This window comes from Bombus terrestris, chromosome 6 (genome assembly GCF_910591885.1).
Source record: "Bombus terrestris chromosome 6, iyBomTerr1.2, whole genome shotgun sequence".
NCBI lineage: Eukaryota > Metazoa > Arthropoda > Insecta > Hymenoptera > Apidae > Bombus > Bombus terrestris.
In genome coordinates this window covers 4,348,977-4,372,094 of record NC_063274.1, presented here as the reverse complement: position 1 = coordinate 4,372,094, position 23,118 = coordinate 4,348,977, and the positions used below count along the sequence as shown (strand labels likewise).

The 23,118-nt window shown below is 36.3% G+C and overlaps 1 protein-coding gene across 15 annotated transcripts in view; it reads right to left on the bottom strand.

Moving 5' to 3' along the window:
* Positions 1 to 23,118, bottom strand: part of LOC100650524 (protein unc-13 homolog B) — a 377,008-nt gene that overhangs the window by 77,470 nt on the left and 276,420 nt on the right. For 12 of the 15 annotated variants that reach the window (XR_007224241.1, XM_048406368.1, XM_048406369.1 and 9 more), the window contains 4 exons: positions 17,017 to 17,060; positions 13,473 to 13,563; positions 4,060 to 4,068; positions 853 to 930 (listed from right to left, as the gene is read on the bottom strand). Coding sequence is in view for 14 of the 15 variants with exons in the window: in XM_048406368.1 (XP_048262325.1) it covers positions 853 to 930; positions 4,060 to 4,068; positions 13,473 to 13,563; positions 17,017 to 17,060 (222 nt within the window). In the remaining variant the exon portion in view is untranslated. The remainder of the gene's footprint in view (positions 1 to 852; positions 931 to 4,059; positions 4,069 to 13,472; positions 13,564 to 17,016; positions 17,061 to 23,118) is intronic. The other 3 variants (XM_048406364.1, XM_048406367.1, XM_020863448.2) reach the window with 1 other exon arrangement.

Sequence of the window (23,118 nt, the reverse complement as noted above, 5' to 3'; positions counted from 1 at the left end):
TTATCTGCAAGAAAATATACTCTGGCACCATCGTAAACTTTTTCAACAACCTCTACAATCTCCTCAGTCCTTAAGAAACAATCTGCACGTTTAAACAGACCGTACTCTGCACTTATTCGGTATCTTCGCGGTATCTGGTCGTCGCGACCTTCGATAAAATATCGCGGTTGTCTATCTTTCTCACGCGATCTTCCAATCAATGCTGATGGAACCTCGATGTTTTACGACACTTGGTAAAATCGACACGGTCGTGTTTCATCGCGTTCCGCACAGCTATCTCACGAACATCCATGCGAAAATTGACTATCAAGATTCCTCTAACGAGCTTCGTTCGCGGATATTAAAATTCTCGACCGGAGGAAACGTCTCTTTAATTTCAATTCACTTCCTCATTTCTTGACGTTTCGCGCGGACGTTCTTCACCCTCGTTCTAACACAGATCTAAACATCCCAGGAACGCGAAACGTCGATTCTTTGGATTTTCTATCTCGATCGCGATACTAATCGATGTTTCATAGCCGATAATAGCTTTTCTTTACGTGTATCGCGGTGAAAAACGTTCGATTATGGTACTGTTACATTAACATTCCCACATTCGAGCTTAAAATTTTGAACATTAAATTCATTAGAAAATTTGAAGTTTCATTTTAAACGTTCAATTTAAATATTAAATAAGGTTCTCGATAAATTGGTTGAAGAGGGGGCGCGATCGTTTTTCACGCGAGCAATGATTCGTTGAGAAATTATTCGTCGCTGTATAGCGATTGCAGATTGTTGACGAATCGTTAAATAGACAACGCGAAAGATGACGATGATGCCTGAAAGGAGAGTGGTTAAAGGACGAATTCTTACCAGCTCCTCGTCGTTTAACGTGGCTCTGGGCACCGCCGACGTCAGACCCGCCGCGTTCCTCTTGGTCGCCGCCATCGTCTGAGAAAAGATAGAAATTAATGCTCATCTGATTTGAGAACAATATCTTCCGGTCTTTTTCTTTTCTATTGTGTAGACAGAGATAAAGAACAGGAAGAGGGTAATTGAATGGTGAAATATGACGAAGTGGAAAGAAGATAACGAAAAGAACTATGAGAACGAACGAGAAGAGAAATCGAATAAATGAAAAACTGAATAAATCGAAGACTCACAAAATGTACGAATCATCAGACAGAAAAATTTTACAACGATAGTATTACAAAAATATATATATATATCAGTTTTATTCGGAAACAATTGCGAAGTTATTGAAAAAAGAGAAGATAATGACAAATTGACGAAATAAATGATGGAAACGTAACGCTGAAAATTACATTTTAACATAGATCATTCGGTTGATATTCAAAAACGTAGAACATAAATTTCACGCGTTGAGAAGTGTCGCGTATAAGAAACTGCGATTTCGAGTAAAGAAAAAGATTTATGAAGGATGTATCATGCCAAATATATTTGTGACATTTGCGTTGTTATTTACAAATGTTATTTACAGTCACGATAAGATGTGTTTTATATACATTGGCTTATTTCGAAGCCGTGCTCCGAGCATTTTATCGTGGCCAGAGAACAAACTTCTTGATCCTTTATCTAACAATATTACATTACATTAACAATAAACATTATTGCTCAAAGGTAAGATTCGTTTGGAAAATTAATAAAGCAAGACAAAGACGTTTCAAGTATAACAAGATCAAATACGAAAAGATTCGCTATCCCGGAACAAACCAGCTGATTCTAAAATTGATTCATAAAAACGTTCGATACGCTCTAATTAAAAATAATAAATATTTATGCAATTGAAAGAGCTAATATTTAACGTTCGCTATATTTGCAAAACAAACTTGGTACATCGGCACAAATATTTGAAATAGGATCGAGAAGCTCTCTGTTTGAGAACGAATTTGTAATCGTTATTAAAAAAAAAAAAAAAAAAAAGAAAAGAAATACGAAAAGAGAAAAAAGAGACACGTATTATCGTTCGTAAAAGACACAGAGAAAAAGTAGCTGAATGAAATCGGTGCTAGAAATGAAATACCAAAACCGTGAAAAAGAAAAGTATCTGAAATTAATGAAACAAAGATGGAGGAAGAGAAAGGAAGTAAGAAAGGGCAAGATCGAACAATGCAGGGGAAAGAAAAAAAGTAAAAAATAAAAAAAAAAAAAGACGCAATGAGATGTAATGCAATAAAATAAACGACGAACGAAAAGACGAATATAATATGTAAGAAGAGAATAAAAGAAAAGTGAATAAAATAGAGCAATGAAAAGAAATATAAATGAGTGTAGGAGTGATAGTGAGAGGCAGAGCGAGATAGAGCTGGTGAATCTCTACGGAGAGAATCTAATCCAATTAGTTTATGACGTCTGGTTGGTGTGGCGCGAGGTAGGATTTGCGGTTGGCTAGATTTCAATTAAGATATTGTCCACGGGGCCCCGTGCTCATTGCATGCGCTACTGTCTTGTCTCCGTGGATAGACGACTAATACGGAGCGTCTAATTTCGCGCGTCACCTACATTCGCTGTCGACTCTATTGGCTTTTCTACTCTCTCAAAAGCGTGTTCGTGGTGTGTATATATATATATTTACAAGCGTTCACGCACGGTGCACCGTGGCTTCGTCTACGTTTTCACCTTTCTTCGTACGTGTACATACTACACACATGTCGAATTGTACACGTTCGATGGAAATTATGTGCGATCGCCACAATCCTCTTATCGTATACAGGATCTCCTTACTTCGACTAGCATATTTCTCCAAATATTTGTAGTATTGCACATATTTGTCTATTTGGACATATCCTTTGCAATTGTCCATCTTCTTTTTCCTACCTTTCTTTTCTTTTTTCTTTACATTTTACAGGATGTTTACGACAAACTGTCCTTTGCTGTCCCTTTCTCGCTTTATAAACCAAAAGACACATGGTTTGGAAGAAAGAGAAAATCAGAGAGAAAGGAAGAGCAGGAGGAATGACACGTAGGTTAATTTATTTGCTAACGTAATCGCGATACGGCCTTCGGAACGTCAAATCTAGAGTTACTCGTCTAACTATACTATACAAACGTGTCGTATTCTGTACCTACTAACTATCGTATATTTCGTCTACTCGTTCATGCGCATCATCGTGATTAACATTCTTACGCATGCGGGTACACTCAGAAGATTGAAGTAGCAAATAAGATCACGATCGAGTGCCTGTAATACATCTCGAACGACTAAATCCTTCCATTTCGTCTTCGCGTTATTTCTTCTTGACACAATAACGGTACTGAATCAAAGGAATAAAAAAGAAATCATGGAAACATCGTAGCTGTAAAGCTTGGAGGCATTACGAAAATTGGAAAAATTTAGTCTTCCGAGTGTGATCACAGTCAGAGATCGGTTCAAGTAACGCGACAGCGGAACAGATCGGAATACGGAGGCGACAATTAGCAAAAAAGTGGCGAACGATTAAAAAGTGGTCGCGAGCAACATTTCCTTTCAAATACAGGAAGCACGTTGGTCGCTTCCCTCAATTACCGGCGTATCTCGTTTTTCGTACAGCAACGAGATGGTTGGGTGAACGTCGCGTCGGTCCCCGGATAATTATATCTTGACACGCGAGACCAGCCCGCAAGCTCGTAACGTTACTTAAAAAAAAAAAAAGAAAAAAGAAAAATCCTTCGGTTATATTTAGAAAATCCCTGGGTTGTGGCGAGTTACGAAGTAATTAAGCTGGTTATCGCTTCAGAAGGGCGGAGATCGCGCGTTGGAAACGTTGCTCGCGCGATTGCGATGTACAGAAGATGAAATAATCAGTGGAATCACGGAACCGAAAGAGTAAACAAAGCGAGATAATCGAAAAGCGTGAGACATAGAAAGCACACGCGCGCGCGTGCATATCGAAGCGAGTGCGAGCAAGCGGGAAAGAAAAATTCTGCGAAAATGAAAAGAATGAAAAAGAAAGAAAAAGAAGAAAGAAAGAGAGAAGTATTATAGAATAATACTTATCCATAGAAGCTGAAGCATGCGCTACATACGGCGAAAACAAGCCTTTTTATTTAAACTTCGTTAAGGAGGCATTTAATTAGTACCTTCAAGACCTGGAGGTAGAGTTTTTGAGATTTTTTGAGAGGTTTTTTTCAGTGAGTGGTTTTGTTTTTTTCAGGTGTTCAGGTGGATACAACAACGGGCGCCACAGAGAACAAACAAAGAAAAATGGCATTATATGCCGGTTAGTAAGTGTTATCAGTTGCATCTTTTTTGGTTTGATTTCTTTTTTTTTTTTTCTTTCTAGTGTCTCATACATTACGGATAACAGATACATTTAGAGATTAGAGACACGGGAGGCATGAAACGGCGCGTCGATCTTTCAACAAGACAGGTAATAATCTTCCAAACTTATGCATCTAATGGATAATCGAAGCTTCATATTATTCTTTATTCTACTTTCATTTTTCACAGAGGAATCTACAATGTCGAACTTTATATTGCAAACATAATCGAATTCCAAATTCAATTGCTTTGCTTCAGAATATTATTCCTTCTCGTTGAACGCGAGAACCTAAAATTGCTGGATCGAAGTGGCGCAGTTGCGTATTCCATTCCAATAACCCCTTAATGCTCCCTTCAATCTATTTAATATAATTATACCGTGAATTGCGTTTAAACAACAACAACGCGAACGTCAAACTGCGCCAAAACAAGCGAGACACCCTGTACGCCCTCGAGATCCCGCAAACTTTCGTAGGTTCTCCATCGATCGCCTGGGGCTCTCGTTTCCGGTTCAACTAGATGGGACAATGCACTTCTTGGACGCGGGGTTCCAAGGAGCAAGGTCACGGTACACAACAATCAAGAGAAAAAAATTGTTGACATCGAACATACATAGGGGTGACAGACAGACGGGTCGAGATTTCTAAAGGGGTTTGAAGATTCGAGGCGATTCGAGGAGCAGTGCTGCACTATCGTCGAAAGCATCGGAAGACGTCCATCGTGGAAATTATTTTCATGCTCCTCGAATCCCGCTCGTCGCTGGCAATGTACGTAATTTCAGAGAAGTCTGTCCGTATCGATTGCACTAGACTTCACACAGAACACATACGCAATGGGTCGAGCGAAAATCGATGCTCTTCATTAGCGGGACTTTGTTCGAGGCCACGTGAAGATCGAACATCGAGAAGTCACGGTTCGAGTTGTTGGAATCTTTTTTTAAGCGTTGAAAGTTGATCTACGCCGGTTGATAGATGATTTCGTGATAAATACCAATGATGAAGATTTCCTCGGTTCTTTATTCGTGCAAAGTAGATCCAAAGGAAATGTCGAATGTTAAAAGTTGGATAAATGTTAGTTTCCTGAATTCGAATATAATCGACATTTCTCTTTGACGCCGGAGTTTTATTAAAGCTAAATCGTCGTATACCATGGAACGCGTTAAAGTAGCGCTGTTCATAATTTATACTTCGCACAGTTTTATTTTTCCTTGAATGGATCGTTACCTGTGGTTGCTAATGTGTAAAACGTTATTGACGCGCGATACACATAGTTTTTGCGCTAAAGCGAAGGAAATAAAATAATTGAGATTTCGAAAATCGAAAGCTATCCTGGATAGCACTGGTTCAATGTTTTACTTGACGTGTATCGTGTTACATCGAAGGGTTCGATTTGCACACTCGTGTGAAGTAGCGAGGGTGTAAAAAGGGGCGTGTGAAGTAAACCGAGATTCAGGATGTGATCATTTAACAGACACAAGGGTTTTAGGTAATATCAGTAAGCTACTTTTAACATAATCTTTCTTTCTCTTACTAGCTTTTCTCTTTGCTCGTTACATTTACTTTTGTTCTCGTCTATATGTGTATATTTGTAAGCGTAAATGTACAATTTTTTAGAAAATGGATGGATATTATCCTGGTTTCTCGCGAACGTAAAATATTCTATCGTTTTTTTTTTTTTTTTACTCGAGATATAAAGGTTAAATATTAATATTATCCGTGACGCATAAGTACGTGGAGCACGCAGCTGCATGGTTCGCATAATCAATTATGGATGGTGCATAACTTTTCTCAAAGACATCTTTTTTTAGAAACTTTAAGACTCGCTACTTTAATCGTATCTTCACGCTTTAAAAGAAATTTCCACTAAACGGCGAATACATTTTTTTCTTTTTAATTTAAAAAATAAGAACTTGTCATCTTTTAGAACATAACGGCGTTTCAGTAAAATTATGATGCTAAAAGTGCTTCCATGTTTTTGATCAACTACGTCCGCGATTAAGAGGCTTTGATTACATGGTTTCACGAGTATAGGCTAAAATTGTATGAAAGTTTCTAATTTTAAAGTTTCAATGGGTTACTAATTCCAAGAACAGGTATTTTGCAAGCACTTCAAGGTTCTCGTGATAACGCCAAGAAATGCTTCGCTTGAAAGGTTTACACCCTTAAACCATGCTTCTCATGAGAATTTTTCACTATTACGAACATAGACGGCTCTAAACACGTCCTTTACAGCGTTCAATTTTGATTAAAATAATCGCGCGATGCATTCATCGTTTATCCAATGAGTTTCTTCTATTTTACATTTAGACTTAGATAGAATTTCAGCATTCTTCCATCGGCGTTATCTTTTATCCTCAGAACTGCATGTTCGTGCTTTCGTCCATTCCATTGCAACAGCCTGAATGACGATATCAATCGTGTCATTAAAATATAAAAGATATGACATTACAAAGTATAAGTTTAACTAGTTTTCCGAAGAGTTAAAATTTCGTTGCCTCTTAAACAAAATTATTTACGACACGTTGACACGAATACCATATTTAGAATGTTATGAATTCCGTATTATTTTTTAACGATTATTATTGTATAATATTTTCAATATCACTGCGCATAAATAAATAAGCATTTGGTTGTCATTGCAAGTCGATACGAAACGTAATCGCAATTATTCCTAATTTAACATTTAAATCTCATTATTTTGTCGACATCTCGTCGCACGATTCAATACCAATATCACATCAAGTATCATTATTTCATTTACCATTACTCATTACCATTCTTCTATTGAACATCGTAATTAACAAATTTCATCAAACCTCTTACTTTCCTCGCATCCTTTCGAAACACGTATACTCGTAATAACGAAAATTCATATGAAATATCAGCAAATAAAACAATAACTTTAACCACGTTGCAACGGAATATCGAAAGCTGGCCTAGAGTCGCGAAGGATTAAATTTCACCGAGTTGAATACCTTTTATCCCCGTGTGATTATTCAAAAAGCCAGATTATTCAGAAAGCCATATATACGAGAAAAGTAAATAACGTTGTAACGAGCCTTTTCCCCTTCCATTTTGTTTATAATTTTCAACACGATCGGACCGCGCTGCTTTTAAGAGTTTCCGTTTAAAGTCGACGTACGAACACGCGAGCTGCGGAAGTCGCAAGGGCGAGCGTGACGTAAGCGAGCATAGCTTTCGAGCTTTTCGAAACACGACGCGTCTTCTCGAGTACGCAGATAATTGCCGTTACACGCTAGGCCGCGTATCAGATGTAGAATTTCGTTCGAGCTTTCCACGCTCGGCTTTCCTTGCGGTTAATATGTCTTTTTAGACCATTGCGACGGTATTCTAGCCCTTGAGAAATTTCCACTTTTCTTTGCGTTAAGTATGCAACATGAACCAGGTAAGTAGAAAATGCAACGATATCGAGGTTATAGCGATTCTTGAACGAGTTGCTTGGAAAGTTTCTGTGAAACTTTTCAATACAGAAACAAGCGAAGACTTTTCTGTAGTCGTTTTTATATGTCAATTATTTTTGTATTCATGAGAAAACAAGGTCAAGAATATCGTAAAATAAATTTCTATCGTATGTACGCAAGTTTGAGGAAGCCTTGCGTGGGAAATTCGACATTTAGCTTCTTGACGAAGAATCTTTTATCGCTTTATTTGAATGGCACTTCACTTACGGCGAATAAAAAGGAAATACGTTCGGTCATGTATATGGTTTTTAGTTTTAGATTGATTTCATAAAGAACTTTTTACCAGACTAATTTAAAAGCTTTCGGTTTATTTTTGTTTTTTGCCGAACAGTTCTTTTCCAAGCCGATCGGCAACTTTTTCTTTTTTTTACGTCTATCGAATTGTATCCACGTGGTTTTGGTTCGCAGCGTTCGAAAATTCTTTCACAGGAAACAGATAAAAATTGGTGTGTGGATTTTGTTTCTAACTGTTCTTATAGCCACAGCATCGGAAATTGTTTTAATCGAGCGTTTTGATCGAAAACGTTAATAGTTAAGTTTTTAAACGACACAGTTAAAAATGATTCTAAACGAAAGAAAAAAAAGAACAACACGGTGAACAAAGAACTACCGTAACTCTTTTACGGAATTCTATCGTCGAGAAGTATATGTAGAGCAAATGCTTGACCATCGAAAACGTTTACTGCTGACAATGATACCTTTCGTTGGAAAAAGTCATCTAAATTGCGTACCTCGGAATTTGCTCGGTCACTTTAATTTCTGCTGCATTTGTTACCTGTGTTTCTGCAATGTCGGTCGAATTGAATCACGTGGTGCACAAGAGGAAACATAATTTGTGGTACAATTGGAAGAAAAATAGTATTTCTTACATGTGAGTGGAATATACAATTTCATTTTTGAGAGACTTGAATACTGAACATTGATTAAATGGAATTGAATATATTAAAAGATTGCACGAAATTCTATTTCTTAGTAATTTTGTTTACAGATCATGATTATATGATATTCAAAGAAGCCTATATATTACAAATTATTCTGCGAATTTTATTGCAGTATTTTCTAGACACATCGATAATATCGATAAGCAACGATTCGTTTATTACATAATAAAAAGATACGCCATATAGTATGCAATAAATTATCGAGTTTCACTAATATGGAGATAAAATCTCGTATCAAAAATTTTACTCTTACACCTTCAACTTCCTTTCACCGTATACTCTACCGTTTATAAATCGTAATACATTTATTGCCTGAAAATTATTTTATTAATTATAACTATTAATTGCATGTTTCGCAAGGAGAATTAAATTATACTCCTTTTTGAAGATTTTCTTCGAGCATATACTTAAAATTAACACATGTAGTATATACGTATGTATTTCTCACCCTTCCATTTGCACCACAAATACGTACATCACGTGCCATCTTATGTATTCCTGTTTCAAACCGTGTAAATTATAAACCAATACAGATTTGATACAGAAACTTCGTATTTAAAAAAGAAGAGGAAATCGCGTTCGTTCGATACGTCGTCAAAAAAAAAAAACAAATCATTCATTTTCACACGAAACATGGCTGTAGCATCAAACAATGCCTGAAAGGTCTACAATCTCTATTCAATTTCCTTAAAGGCTCCTTGGAATTTTCGCTCGACCCGTTAAGAACGTAGGATTAGTCAAAGGAGGACGGTAGTTGTAAACGAATCACAAGTCCGGCGATACGCGAGTGTTTGCAGCCGCGTTTTTGTTGCTTCTTCGTTGCGGCCGTCATATTGTTTCGCTAGAAGCTCTGCACGCGACGATACGGCCGTGAAATGGCGACGCAAAGCGTAAAAGAGGTCACACGTTGATGAAAAACGAAAACGAGAAACGCTTATGCGATGACTTCGTCTTCGTGATAAACGCGCGTTTTACGAACGCGTACCCTTTAACGACCGACACGATTCACGGACAAGTTGTTCGAGTCGTAATGACGATGGTAATCTTGGAAATGGTACCCCGTGCGACGGATTTATCGCGCTGTAAAAAAGACCGGACCGCGCAGATTTATCGGTGAAAACCGTGGCGCCAATGTAAACGTTTGACTTCGAATAATGGCAGCATTTCGGAAATATAGCTGAAACGAATAGAACGACACAAAAGATCTTCTCGCGAGGTAAGTTCCTTGGTCAGTCTAAATGGTAGTCGTTCATCGCGTTCTTGAAAATGTTAAATCACGGATAAAAATATCGCGGACGTATGGATTTGTCAAACGAAGGAATTTAACCGAACATACCGAGCTGGTTTTTCCTCCGTTGACTTTGAGGAAACTTACTTTTGCACAAATTCGATATCTCGAAATATTTGGTATAAAAGTATTCGACCTGCGAGTAGAAAAATATTACAACGTCAGATGACAGTCTCGATATACGTATAGGAGAAAATGATTTGAAAAATTTGTACAAGTTTACGGTAAAGTAGGAATTTATCGAGGAATGTAGAATCTTGAAATGAATCTCGAATATCGTTGATATTTACTACTCTGCGTAGACATTGAACCACGTGAAAGTAAATTCAAATGTTTTCACTGAATAATTACGTAGAAGATACATATCTAGCAATTTTGTTCGTATTCAATGACTTTCGACTAAAAACTTCGAACATCATCAAAATCTTGTTTCTTCAAAATCAACGGTTTATAAACTGTGAAATAATAGAAGTCTGTGGAAACGTCCCGATAGAAAACCATCCTTAGCGTTCTTCAAATAAATTAGTCGCGGTTGCTTCTACTTAGAATTTCCGTACAAACGTTACAGCGATTCGACGATGATTCTATTGACTCTTCAAGCTTCTACAAGCAACAGGTTACAGGAATCCTGCATGTAACGCTTGTGTCACCACTTCACAGCGAGTCGTCCAACATATGTTCCGGACAAAAACGCTATTCGACGCCCGGATCTTCGGTAGAAAGTTTAATAACGTCGAACGAACATACTCTGCAAAGCACTAGTAACGGAGTATACAAATAGCGGACAGTTTACAGACGATTTTCGAGAAATCTTCTTTATCTTAAATTATCCTCTTAAAAGGTCAACTATTAAATTTCAAAGATTTCCATCGTAGAAACGCTCTAACATCCTTTTTCCATGTAATTGTTATAAGAATCTTTCTATCAAGGTGCAACAAACTCGCAAGCGTTCCAACTTGCAACCCTTAAAAGTTTGTTGAAAAGACGAACACTACCACTCTGTTAGCATTCAGGCTGGAATGGTCAGTAATTTATCGTGAAATCGTCTGTAACGCTCCTCTGGAAAAATCTTGAGTTATCGAAAAACGACGTAACAGCGAAACGCAGTACACGCAATCAGGTTGCACGACGAGGAAGAGAAGGGCCGTTTGATAATCGAGTCACTCTCGAGAAAGATACCATTCTTCCAGTCACATTTACACTGCCGGTCATAAATATTAAGACACTTTAATATTTAATAGAAGCTTGAACATTTTATTTATAATTTTCAATATATATAACTAATCATGATAAAACAAAATGTCCTTTGCGATTGCATTAGCTGATCGATCATTTCTATACTATTGCTATTTGCACTATTTCTAATCGTTGATTAGTAAATCTCAGTAAACAGCGTTTCATTTTATTTTAGAAATTTAAAATGTTCGAAATTTAAGAAACAAGAGACAACGACGATTACTTCTGAAATAATCTGATAGTAAATAAATTAAAATTTCATAGTTTTATAAATATAACGAGCAAATGTCCTTTTAATAGTTATGACTGGCAATTTATATAAATCCTAAAATATTGTAACGCTTTTCGATAGTATCATCTCGAAAGCAAATGACTCTCGAAGGCAACACGAACGGCACAACAGATATCGATCTCGCGACAAAATAGCCTCACGTGTTCGACGTCGTCGTCTTGCAAGGATCAAGCACGCAAACAAATGAATTCAAAGGATGGCGACGTTTTCAACATGGATAACAGCAAGGTGCAACAGGAATTACCGATGGAGAAGGAGGATCGTGAGGGAGCTGAGTTTACATTTGGGATACAAGGTCGAGGTTGAGGGAAGAAATTTGCATAACGGAAGTTCTACCTTCCCGTTTTCTTCTGCGAGAATATGGACATATTTTTAGAAGGAGCACATTTTGATTGGGTTAAGAAGCACTGGTCACGAAAAGCTTTAGTCGGTGTCTATCGTGGTCGTCGATTTATCGAATTGTTCAATATAGTGAATTATTTATTACCATAGGTGATTATACCAACGACGAGTGTGTATTAAAAGTGATATTAGTAGAATAAAGAAGTTTCATCTGATGGTGATTTTGATTAAAAGAATTTTAAGGATAGGCATTGATAATATCGAATTCATAATTTGCTAGAAGCTTTTGACGTTGATAACGCGCGACAGTGATAATTCTAAATAAGAAATCGTAGAAGAACGTACACACAGACACGCATGCACAAATTCGTGTATTATTATTATGTAAATAATCACTGATTTATTGTGCAAAAATACGAATGTTATACCTTCTATGACCAATATTCAAAACTTTATACCTTTTCCTCCGTCTATCAAATGGAACTGTGAAATTAATTATTTAAAATGGGGAATGAAACAATACGAACGAATGAATTCAATTACAAATTAATCTTAATTTGATTTTAGCCATTCTAAAGATACGATCGGCGAACGCGAATAATATTGTTGTTTCTTTTTTACAATTCCTTTAATCAGTAGCTTCGTTGAGACGAAGGTCGAGAGTTCAATTGAATGGCGGAAAATATCAATCGAAGAAGCGGTTCTGAATTGAAGCTACGGCAAAGAATGAAAAGGATGAACAGAGCTAATTGAAGCATAATTAATTCGTACCGTGGAAACTGAATTGCGAAGGTGAATATTCCTTCGAATAAGAACACCGAGCAACGTTCAAAACTCATAAATACATAGGTTACCTGAGTTTTATCGTCAAAACGAACTTTGCATTCCGTTTGAACGTTAAAGTTGCTTCTATCCTGATCATTTATATAAAATTTCTAAAATAACGTATCTAAATGCTTTAATCGAGAATTAAATTTTTTCTACAATTTACAAAATATAAGAAAACATTAAAAAAGATAACATCAAAAACAGTCATATAATTTCGTTTATATTCCATAGAACGTTTGGTAATCAATCTCAACCGATTATCCAACGTTTGAACTATTAACGCAAGCTGAACAAAGTATAGGCAGAGGAGACCGCAAAGGCTGAAAATAGATTCTGATTTCACTTTCCCGAAGTTTACGCTCCGTTTGCGATAAAACGGCAAAGACCGAGTTTTTAATAGGAAAACTTTACCCTGCCAGTCTAATGTCGTCGATTCGAGGTAGTTTCGATTTCAATGTGTATTAGAGAGAATTTAATAAACAGCATTAAGAGAAATTTAATAGCACAGTCGCATAGGCTGTTGAAATAATTTTCTGGTTTGCAAGAGTTTTAAAGTATCTACGTCGACCACGATCTAGAACACCGACAATATTGACGACGACGCGACGTCGATGAGGACAGAGAACGAATAGAAGGACGATGACGAGACAACGGTAAACCAACAAACTGATACCGTCGTCGTACGATTGTTTATTTTCACGAGTAGGCATAGACGATTCGGACAACGTGAATACGCGTCCGTGTCTCGTATACGTGTACATATCCATATTTGCATAAACGATAGGACATCTTCCGGCTAAATTAATGGATAATTGATTACGTACCAGCTCGGAGACCAATGGCACCGACTTTCGGCGCGGTCGAATATCCGGCATGCTGTCGATATTGCTGTAGAATGGATTGTCTCCTGGATGCCTGAAAGAAAAGCAATTGGAAACGTTAGGTTCGATTAAAGGATCGTTTCAACAGACGTATGTTCAGGGTCGGGTTAAAGACTTTTGTGATTTGGAACTACTAGTCTAACGGTGGTCTTCTTCGTAGAAAAACGGGGATTAAAAGTGAAACGAGTTTATGTAAACATGAAATAGAATCTATTTCATAGTAAATTACATTTAAAAATGAGTTATTTACTCTAAAACTTTTGTTCGTACTTAGAAAACTTTTCTCAACTGTTTGGAAAATGAGGATCGTTGAACGAGGATCCTGTCGAGAAGACGAAGCCCGATATTCGATCGATACTCTTCATTCGACGAATTTGAAATATTCAAGGAATTTCGGGAATATTTTTCTCGAGCAATCATGTAATTAAACCTATAAAACGTTAGAATGCCTGATAATTGGTCGGGGGCCGAATTTATGGGTACTTGGATCGTAGATTACCTATAGGATCGCGTGTAAGGAAGTATCTGATCGTAGTAATAAATCTTTTGTGAATTAGGCTACCAGTCGGATCGATATTAGATTGAAAGTAATCGAACTTTCCGATTAAATTGGGAACTTCGCCTTTGATGATCATGCCGAGCTACTTAACCGATCAGAAAGTTTTAAGGAACCTTAACTCACCCACTTATCCGATCTTTCTCCTCCATTATCATCAGAGGACTCTTTTTATCTTTTTTTTATCGAAGTTGAAAATTCACTTGCCGGAAATTAATCGAATATTCCTTATCGGAGAATTTTTAGATGTATATCGCACAAGGGATTAATTAACACGACCATGATAATCGAATATAATTAAGAATATCAGAGATCGAGAAGATTTCGTGTTTGATTATAAACACGAGAACCTGTACATATTTCAGATTGTACGTACAGACGAGATCTATCGTTTCATCTAAACGATGACCCAATTCTTCGCAAGTTCGCGTTCGGTTATTCTGATTTTGTTTGCAAATTTACGAATTAACGTTAGACGGTACTGTTAGCGATTGTGTAATACGATCCATCACTTTCAAATCATTTATTCCATTATCGTCTCTTTTTTTTCACTTTTTCATCCAGGCAACACGCAACCTTCTTTCTACCAATCACTCGCACTTGAATTGCAATTAGCGTTGATGCCTTTCATAGGGAAGTCGTTTACTCGAGTTTCTTTCCTAGATAATTATCAGGATGTTAAAGTATTAACGACCATGGTCAAAACTTTAAGCTTAATGTAAGTTTACTCTGCTTATTCCAGGTATTCACTGCTTCTTAAAATTTCACGAAATCCAAGTTATAGCATTCGTTGAGAAATTAATAGTTGATAAATTTAGACGCGTATTCACGCAATAAGTTGTACAAGGTTGAATATTGAATTTAATATCTGTCATAAGTTTCGTTTTAATGATTTCAATTTCAAAGTTTGAGATATTTTACTGAACTTTAATTTCCTTAATACTCGAACACTGGACACGCTACTAATAACATCTACTTGTTTTGTTTCAAGTATATAGCTGGAAAATTGTTCTATTTAATTTTCTATTTAATTAAATTACGACAAGTTTGTATATTTTTGTTTGGTGCTCAGGCTAACTAAAAAATTACATCTTTCTTCAAATTTCATAAAATTCCGTATCAACTCGATAATTCAGTTATTATCTTCTTGCAAGTCTTCATAGTAATACATAGTAATACATTTAATATTTTATTCGCTATTAATTTCCTGAATTTGCAATTTCTACGAAATCAGACGCTAGATCCGAGAAACCGCATTAAAGCCAGGGAACCGCGTTGCAACAATTTAATTACAGGCCAATATGTCTTTTATACGTAGGTTCGAAGAATCGATCGCTATTATACCAGTTTCACAACGTTTAATCAGCAATTCTGTGCTCTCGTAATGCACGATCGACTAAACGTTAGCTGGACAGAGATATGGTCGACTTTTACGGCAACGGAATTATACAAATGGCCTGTGGCTTTCAACCTGATGAATTTTGTCGTGAATGTAACAATACGACCCTCAGGAACAAATTTAACTGCCTTGTAAAGAATTTATTGCTCTCATTTTGGAAACATCTTTGTTCATTCCATGCTAATACATTCGTTAACTTCATTTATTGGATATATTCGAACGAAAGCATTATCATTAAGCTTGGTACTCGTAGTTTGTCGCTAAATTGTATCGAATACATAATTAGGATTTTCGCAAGTCGGAGCTCGTCAGTTGAAATTTTTATAAATTTATTCCTTAGTTGCTAGAATAGATCGTATTCTTGTTAGAAAGTTGAAATTTTCTTAAATACGCGATGGCTCTATAAATCCTTTGTTGAAAATATTTATGAGCAATAATGTTAAACTTTCAATTCGAAGCTCGTGTATTTTGAAATACGAAGGAGAAGAAAGTAATTAGATAAATTTTGTGGTTTTTGTAGAACAGTCGTTGCAAACAAAAGCGTAATAAAAGAAGTCACATGATGTATTTTACATTGGAGAAATATAAAGGAAGAGGTGAACTGAGAAAAAGGAATGGAAGAATAAGCCAGGAGCTGTCATTTACGTAGCCAATTCCGCTGTCAGACGCTATTGGACAAGGAGATTTTAATAGAAACATACGGATAGAATTTTTATGGCATCGAACTTTCCTGATCCAACGAGAAATGTGACATTTGCAGTTTCATTTCTGCCAGAGTTTGAATTCTTCGACGACGAATTATTTTTATGAAATCAAATTCCTTCCATTGAATTTTCCCTCTTACGTGCGCGAGATGGACAGAAGAGAATTCGCAATTCTGTTCACCGATGACATTGTTATCACAGAATGTGAACTACAGAATTCGTAGCTGTTACGATAAAAATTTCTTCGTTCCTGTATTTTGTCATTTTATTTTATGGAACATATTAAACGTTACGAATAACAGCTCGACGTTATGGAATGTAATTTACTATGAAAAGGTTCCAGTCGCGACACGTTCAAAAATTTAATCGTAAATTTGTCGCTGAACAATCCTCGCTGCTGAATATTATTTTTCGGAATTTTTATATCATATAATATAATTAATATATTTATATAAGCACATGTACGTAGACTTAATGACAATAACTGCAATGGAAATATTTTTATCTATAGAATAATTTAATATAAAATATCAAACGAATGAATATAATTTAGAGTTAATATTTAAACTCTCTCTCTCTCTCTCTTTGCCTCTTGAATACCACGTTATTTTTTCAAGCATCTAAAAAATCGCGTTTATATTCATAGACAGAAGTTGCAAGTGGGTTAAAAAAATTTCACACGATAATCGTCAAAGACATGAAACGGAAAGACTCGTTCGTTGTTCAAGGAAAAATGTTTGCAGCGTGGAAAAGAGGGAAGATAAAAATCCAGCACGATTACAATGACGTAATTGGACTCGTGATCGATAAACGTTTGATGCTACTCACCCGTTGCCTCGTCCACCGGATTCGCCACCAGGTCCACTGCCGTTCTAACAAACAAAAAAACAAGTTTATTAAGAAACAAGCTTAGTAACAGTTCGAAAAAACCAAGGGGAGAACGCGCGTTCGCGCGAACGACGGCGCAGGCGTACGAAAAAATATTGTACACAGTCTTTAGAAACGCGTGACCACTAGAACGAAATAGAAAGACAATTCCGAAAATAAATAAAAATTAAGAGAACGTTCGTATCCTCTGATTTCGTTTCTTTTTCTTTTTATTAATTGTTCGCGAGAAGCACGCAAAGAGGATTAGAAATTTCTTTCTATTCGTTTTTCGTGGCCACGCACGCACAATGCTTTGCCCTGTACACAAATCAGTCTCTTTTCGTCGACTTAAAAGGTAAGAAAAGCTCCGTTGAAACAGAGAATCGAGCGCTGATCGGAGACTCGAGAGGAAGAGGGTAATTTCTTCTTCGCTCGCAGCAACCCTCTTGCTCTTCAACTTACGACTCCAGGGACGACTAGAAAAGGGAAGAAATTCTCGTTGTTTTCATATATCGTCTTCTTCTTCTTCTTCTTCTTCTTTTTCTTTTACGTGCCACCTTTTTGCCGATGTGTCCTTTTTGTCTCGACCACTTCCTCTCAGTTGTTGACTCGGATTAAAACCTTCTATCCTCGTGGCCGTTTTCTCTCCGGTCTTATCACCTTGTCCGTTCCTACCTCTATTGCTCGCAGGCTCGCTTTTTGTCTCTGCGAATTCGCCCCGACTCTCATCGCGGCGTTCAACAACCGCGCAAACCAGAACCAGGGACGAAGCAGCAACTTTCTAGCTTAATCTCTTACTTCGTTTCCACGACGAGTACATCCTTTTTCTAACTGTTAATTTCCTCCCCATGGATCACGGTTTTTCACTGATACTCGTTAATCAAAAGTTTCCAGGAGGATACTTTGGTTCAAAGGACGACGACTTCAGATCGTGGAACAACGTTGCTGATGTATTGGACTCTAATAACTTTGCACCATCGAGGTAAAGGATGGCCGTATCTTTCGTAGCTTAGCCGTACGAAGAACGTTCCTTTCGTGGCAGGAGACTAAAATTTTTAATCAAAATTATTCACCTTCCAGCGACTCGTTTTATACTTCTCATCATCCCCCCTCGAACAATTTTATCGAATTTCATTCTCATTCTTACTTCAGTCGTTTAATAACGTCTAGCCGATAATCATATGCGAGCAATAAGAATGGAAATTGTTATGGAAATTTTATTAGAAAGATTTGTAGTGATTCGTCTTTGATTTCCATCGTTGTCCTTCTTCCTCTCGTTCTCCATTCTTCACCTCTTGTCGCCACGTATGCACTCGCCTGCGCCTTATCTGCCTATTCGTCTCGTTCGCCCGGTATCGCACGAAGGAATGGAAGATTGGAGACAGTGTGTAACAGCCCGTATAAATATAATATCACGTACAATACCTCGTAAATTCTGTCAAGATAGAGATACAATATAAACTTATGGATAGCGTAACAAGTATATTTAGAGTTAGAGCCACAGGTATCTTCTTCGTCCCTTTCTTATTTCTTTCATCTTTCTCTTTTCCTTCCTTTCTCTTATACGCAGTTATTCGCCGTTCGACGCTATCCCCCGTTATTTACCTGTCTCCTTGTCACTGCCCTAATTCTCGATCGTTTCGCGTGAACAGTCTTGCGGAAAAAGGGGGGTTTCTTTTCACCCGAGAAGCTTATTTAGACAACACTGGAGCATGACAATTTTTACTTCGTATTCACCTTTTTTTCTTCGTTTTCTTATTTTTTTTTGCATTTTTTCTTTCGTTCGTTTGCTTGCTTGCCTGCTTGCATTTTTATTTTTTTCGCCTTAGTTTTCGTTTACGTTTAGCCACGAAGTGGGCGCCTTCGAGCACGTCCTCTGGATGAGAATAACGCTATTAACAACGTATCTCGAATTTTTCTCTTCGCGAAAACTCCGAAATCATTTGATCGGAATGTAGTTTTCGTCGAACCGTGAAGACAGGGACTATTTTTGCGCTTGTAAAGTCGCGTAGCAAAAATACGGAGCGAGTTTTCGATAGTTTAGAATTTTTCTCTAGTATAGGTAGGTTTTATAAAATGTTTGAAGAAACTGGATCTATGTATTTGCTTGATACGAGCAATTGCAATGGAATGATTATGCGTAAATGAACATGGATATGTATAGAGTTGATGTAATTTATTAGAATATTAATTTACCGCTATACTTTACGCGATCAGATTGATTTACGTATCCGTTTTTTCAAAGAAATAATATCATATTTTATATTTTCAGCTAAAATCTTTGCAAAGTTCAGTTATAAGGGAGTATTTAATTTGACATTTTATATCTTCGTAGCTAATTATATGACGTTCAACGTGAAGCTTGAAAGCGATAGCTTCAATAGGCTAGCTAGATGTTGTTATAGGCTGTTGGGAAATGAAAATCGCGTTACATCGGAAAATCATTTCGCAGAAAGTGCCTGATCCATTTTAACAGCGAATTCTCTTGCAATAAAATTTATATTCAAATTAAAAAAGTAGAAAATTACTTTATATTTAGATTAAAAATGAAAAGGATTCTAAGACGTCACTCTTCGTATTTGATTATTGAGTCCCAAAAATTGCTATATATTAATACAGTATATCTTTCGTAAAAAGCAATTTGTCTATTATATTCTTTATCTTTCTCTTAACTCACACCGCACATTATCAGCAAATCAAATATTTCCCAAAATAAAATAATATAAACCAGGTCTAAGGATACCCTCCAACGCTATTCTGATTTCTATAACCTTTTTAGTTAAACAAATCTAAAGATGACCAATTGCAAGAATTAATTTTAATCTTATCTTTTTATCGTCGAGATATGTTGTATTTTTTATGTCAAACCATACCACATACGCTCGATAATTCGTAACGATTACGTAGCGTGTAATAAAATTTAGAAATAAAACTTGTAATATTATATACTTGACAGTTTGTTCAACTCACTCACTCTCTCTCTCTTTCGTGTTATATTACACAAGGGTTAAATCTTACGATAAATGAATTTCCTGGTCCAGAACTAGACTATCTAGGATAGAAGCAAATATAATCAAGGGCGAAAACAAAGCCTTGTTGTTTATTCATGCATCCAAAACGTTATCAATTCTCGACAGGGACGCGCTCGAAGGCATGTTAATTACAACTGAGTAATTACTATACGCGTATAACCTACGTGGAATAGCATCGCTTCGCGAGTATAATTTTGACAAGCGTTTACTTAAGAACGAAAGTATCGTGTACTTATTACAGTGCTAACAAGTTGTCCATTACTGATTAGGCCTTAACAAACGTATGTACCTTCCCCTTATAGGCGTGTTGATCCGTGCGTTTTATGCAACAAATCAACGACCGTATAAACTCACTCTACATAGATCGAGAAGCCTCGATTAAATGATTTTCATTAACCGAAAGATAGAGTATCTTTTGTGGTTGGCTTCTTTTCGTCCCTAGATGAGATATGAAATGTTTAGAAAATGGCAAACGACACCGATGATATGAGAAAAAGTGCGATAAAACGATGTGAACGCCTGACAGGACACTGCGACGATTTTCTGTTCAATAACACGTAAGGAACATTCGTATTGACTAATTATTAATATCATTTTTCGGCGACACTTCTCTGACCAAGATATCTACACTATCAGCCAGAAGTTTGGTGCTGTTTAATCGTACTGATATAATAATTAATTAGCGCAGATTTCCAAGTCTTTTAAGTATCGGTAGTAGTCTACGTCGTTTTTGTCAGTTTTCGTATCAATAAATTCCTTAGCGCTTTGATCTAATTTCAACCACGTTCGAATAAATCTTCACATTAAACAGATCAGACATTAAACAGACATTAAACAGACATCTAACACTCTGATTCAATAACCTTTGATAAAAAAAGAAAACCATATTCGACCATATTCGGACAGAGTATATTAATGAAATAAGAATTTTATCAACAGTAAAGTAGAACTAGAACAGAGCCTTTTAATCATTTATTTTTCAATCTTACTTCGTACCCTTTTACCTTCTATAATTCTATGATTAATGTACCTCGAGCGGTTCACTTTCAAAATTAAAAATTTAGCCGTATTAAGAAACTTCCTACCTGAAATTTCTTAACTTTCGTCCGGCAAGATTGTTGCACTTGGTGAAATGCGTTATATGTAATTCCAATTTTCCGGTGGATAGTGTAAGTAGCTAAGTACTTCTTAAACTTCAATGTTATTCGTCAGATGGCCAAGATATCTGACATTTACAGAGACTTCTAATTTTATATAAAAGACGATTTTTCATAATCTAAATGTTATTAACATTAGAGAATTTCACGTGGAATTTCATCGTCGCGGTGTCTCGACGAGGTGATATATTCATGATACAGCTTTCGAGTTACTGTTGCTTATCCATGCTCTAGAAACCTCGTGTTCAGGGATTGGAATTTTTGAGTCTGATTGATCGATCGATCTGTAATCGATGGACATCGAGGAAGGGGCTGCTGCAACGATTTACGGTATGGATCGGTTGTGTGAACTAACGACACAGTGATATGTGAGAAGAAATTGATACGTGAGATTGATACGTTTAAGGTGATAGGTGACTAAATACCTAGGCAAATCCTTTGTCAATGTTCGCTGTTTTCGCAATTAAACGTTTAAGATTTGGATTCCTTTGATATATATATATATAAAAGCTGCTTTCTCTTTTTCATAATTATATATTAGATTTATTATACTTGTATATATGTACTTACAGCGATATAAGCTATCTGTTTCATTAATTTTTAAACGTATAATAGTACCGTACAAAAACTTGAAATAATTCATCTTTCCATCTCTATTTTCTATTCTTGCCTGATACACGACGAATTACGATGAGATTTAGATAACAAAATATATTCTAAAGCAGGGAAGGCAGAAGTATACTAATACGTAGAGTATTCTTCTTCCACTTATGTTCATATTTACAAGCCTGAATCTATTATCACACGCTTTAGATTTTTCTTTTCGAAATAGAGTTTAAGAACTGCCTATTCGAGAACTCGTACGAGACATTTCAGTTGTCTTATCAGGAGAATTATCAGCAACTTGGTGGTCATACAATAGAATTGAATATTATGGGAAAAGTGCTACTTGTATACAACTTCATCATGCAAATCATTTTTTTCTTTTTTACGTTGAACACGAGTCGTAGTTTAAAAGCATCGATTAAACTTTACTTCTCAAAATCAGTTATCGTAACATCTCGACAATGCCTACATACATACGTCAACGCCTGCTGCGTGACTAGCACCCAAGGCCACATTGATATTTTTAACCTTTTCTGCTCTCTTAAATGTAAATTCAAGTTTAGGAAAGTTTTTCGTCAATGTGAACTTCTATGCTAAAAGTATACCGTACCTGCAAAGCTACTGTCGAAGATAACCAGAAAAATTTGAAGAACTCTCCTAAAATTGTACAGTTTCTACCGCTAACAAGCTTCTGGCAAACTTCTCGAAAAAACAGAACAGAGCGTAGAACGCAAATATTAGAAAATGTAAAGCAACGATTGTATCGCGTTAATAAAATTAGCATACGTATTTTCGCTAACGATAAGCATGTATGATTTATCCGAATTTTTTCTATACAAAGAATGTGTTTAAATACCCAATTACGAATGTTATTTCTGGAAATAAATGATCAGATTAGTTTCATTTATGATCGAGACGATTATTGAAATATTCGTTACTCTACGAAACGTAAAGAATTTCTTAACCCGCAAGTAATTCAAGCAACAGCTTGTTTGTGACATGCAATCGTCGCTGAAAATGTTTCGTGAAAAATGTTCTATCGAGATGTATAAAGATCTAAAGTCTTATCACGCTTGCCATTTTCCGAAGGAAATAAAAATTTACCTGTGACCAAGATTAATCTATACTAACGCGGATAGCGTGTAGAATGAAAATAACTATAAACAGCATGTTTCTCCTTTCTCTAAGTATATAAAAAAGCACAATAGCTATAAGTATCGCTGCATAATAATCTTTCAATTAATAATAATAGCAGATTGACAAGTTAT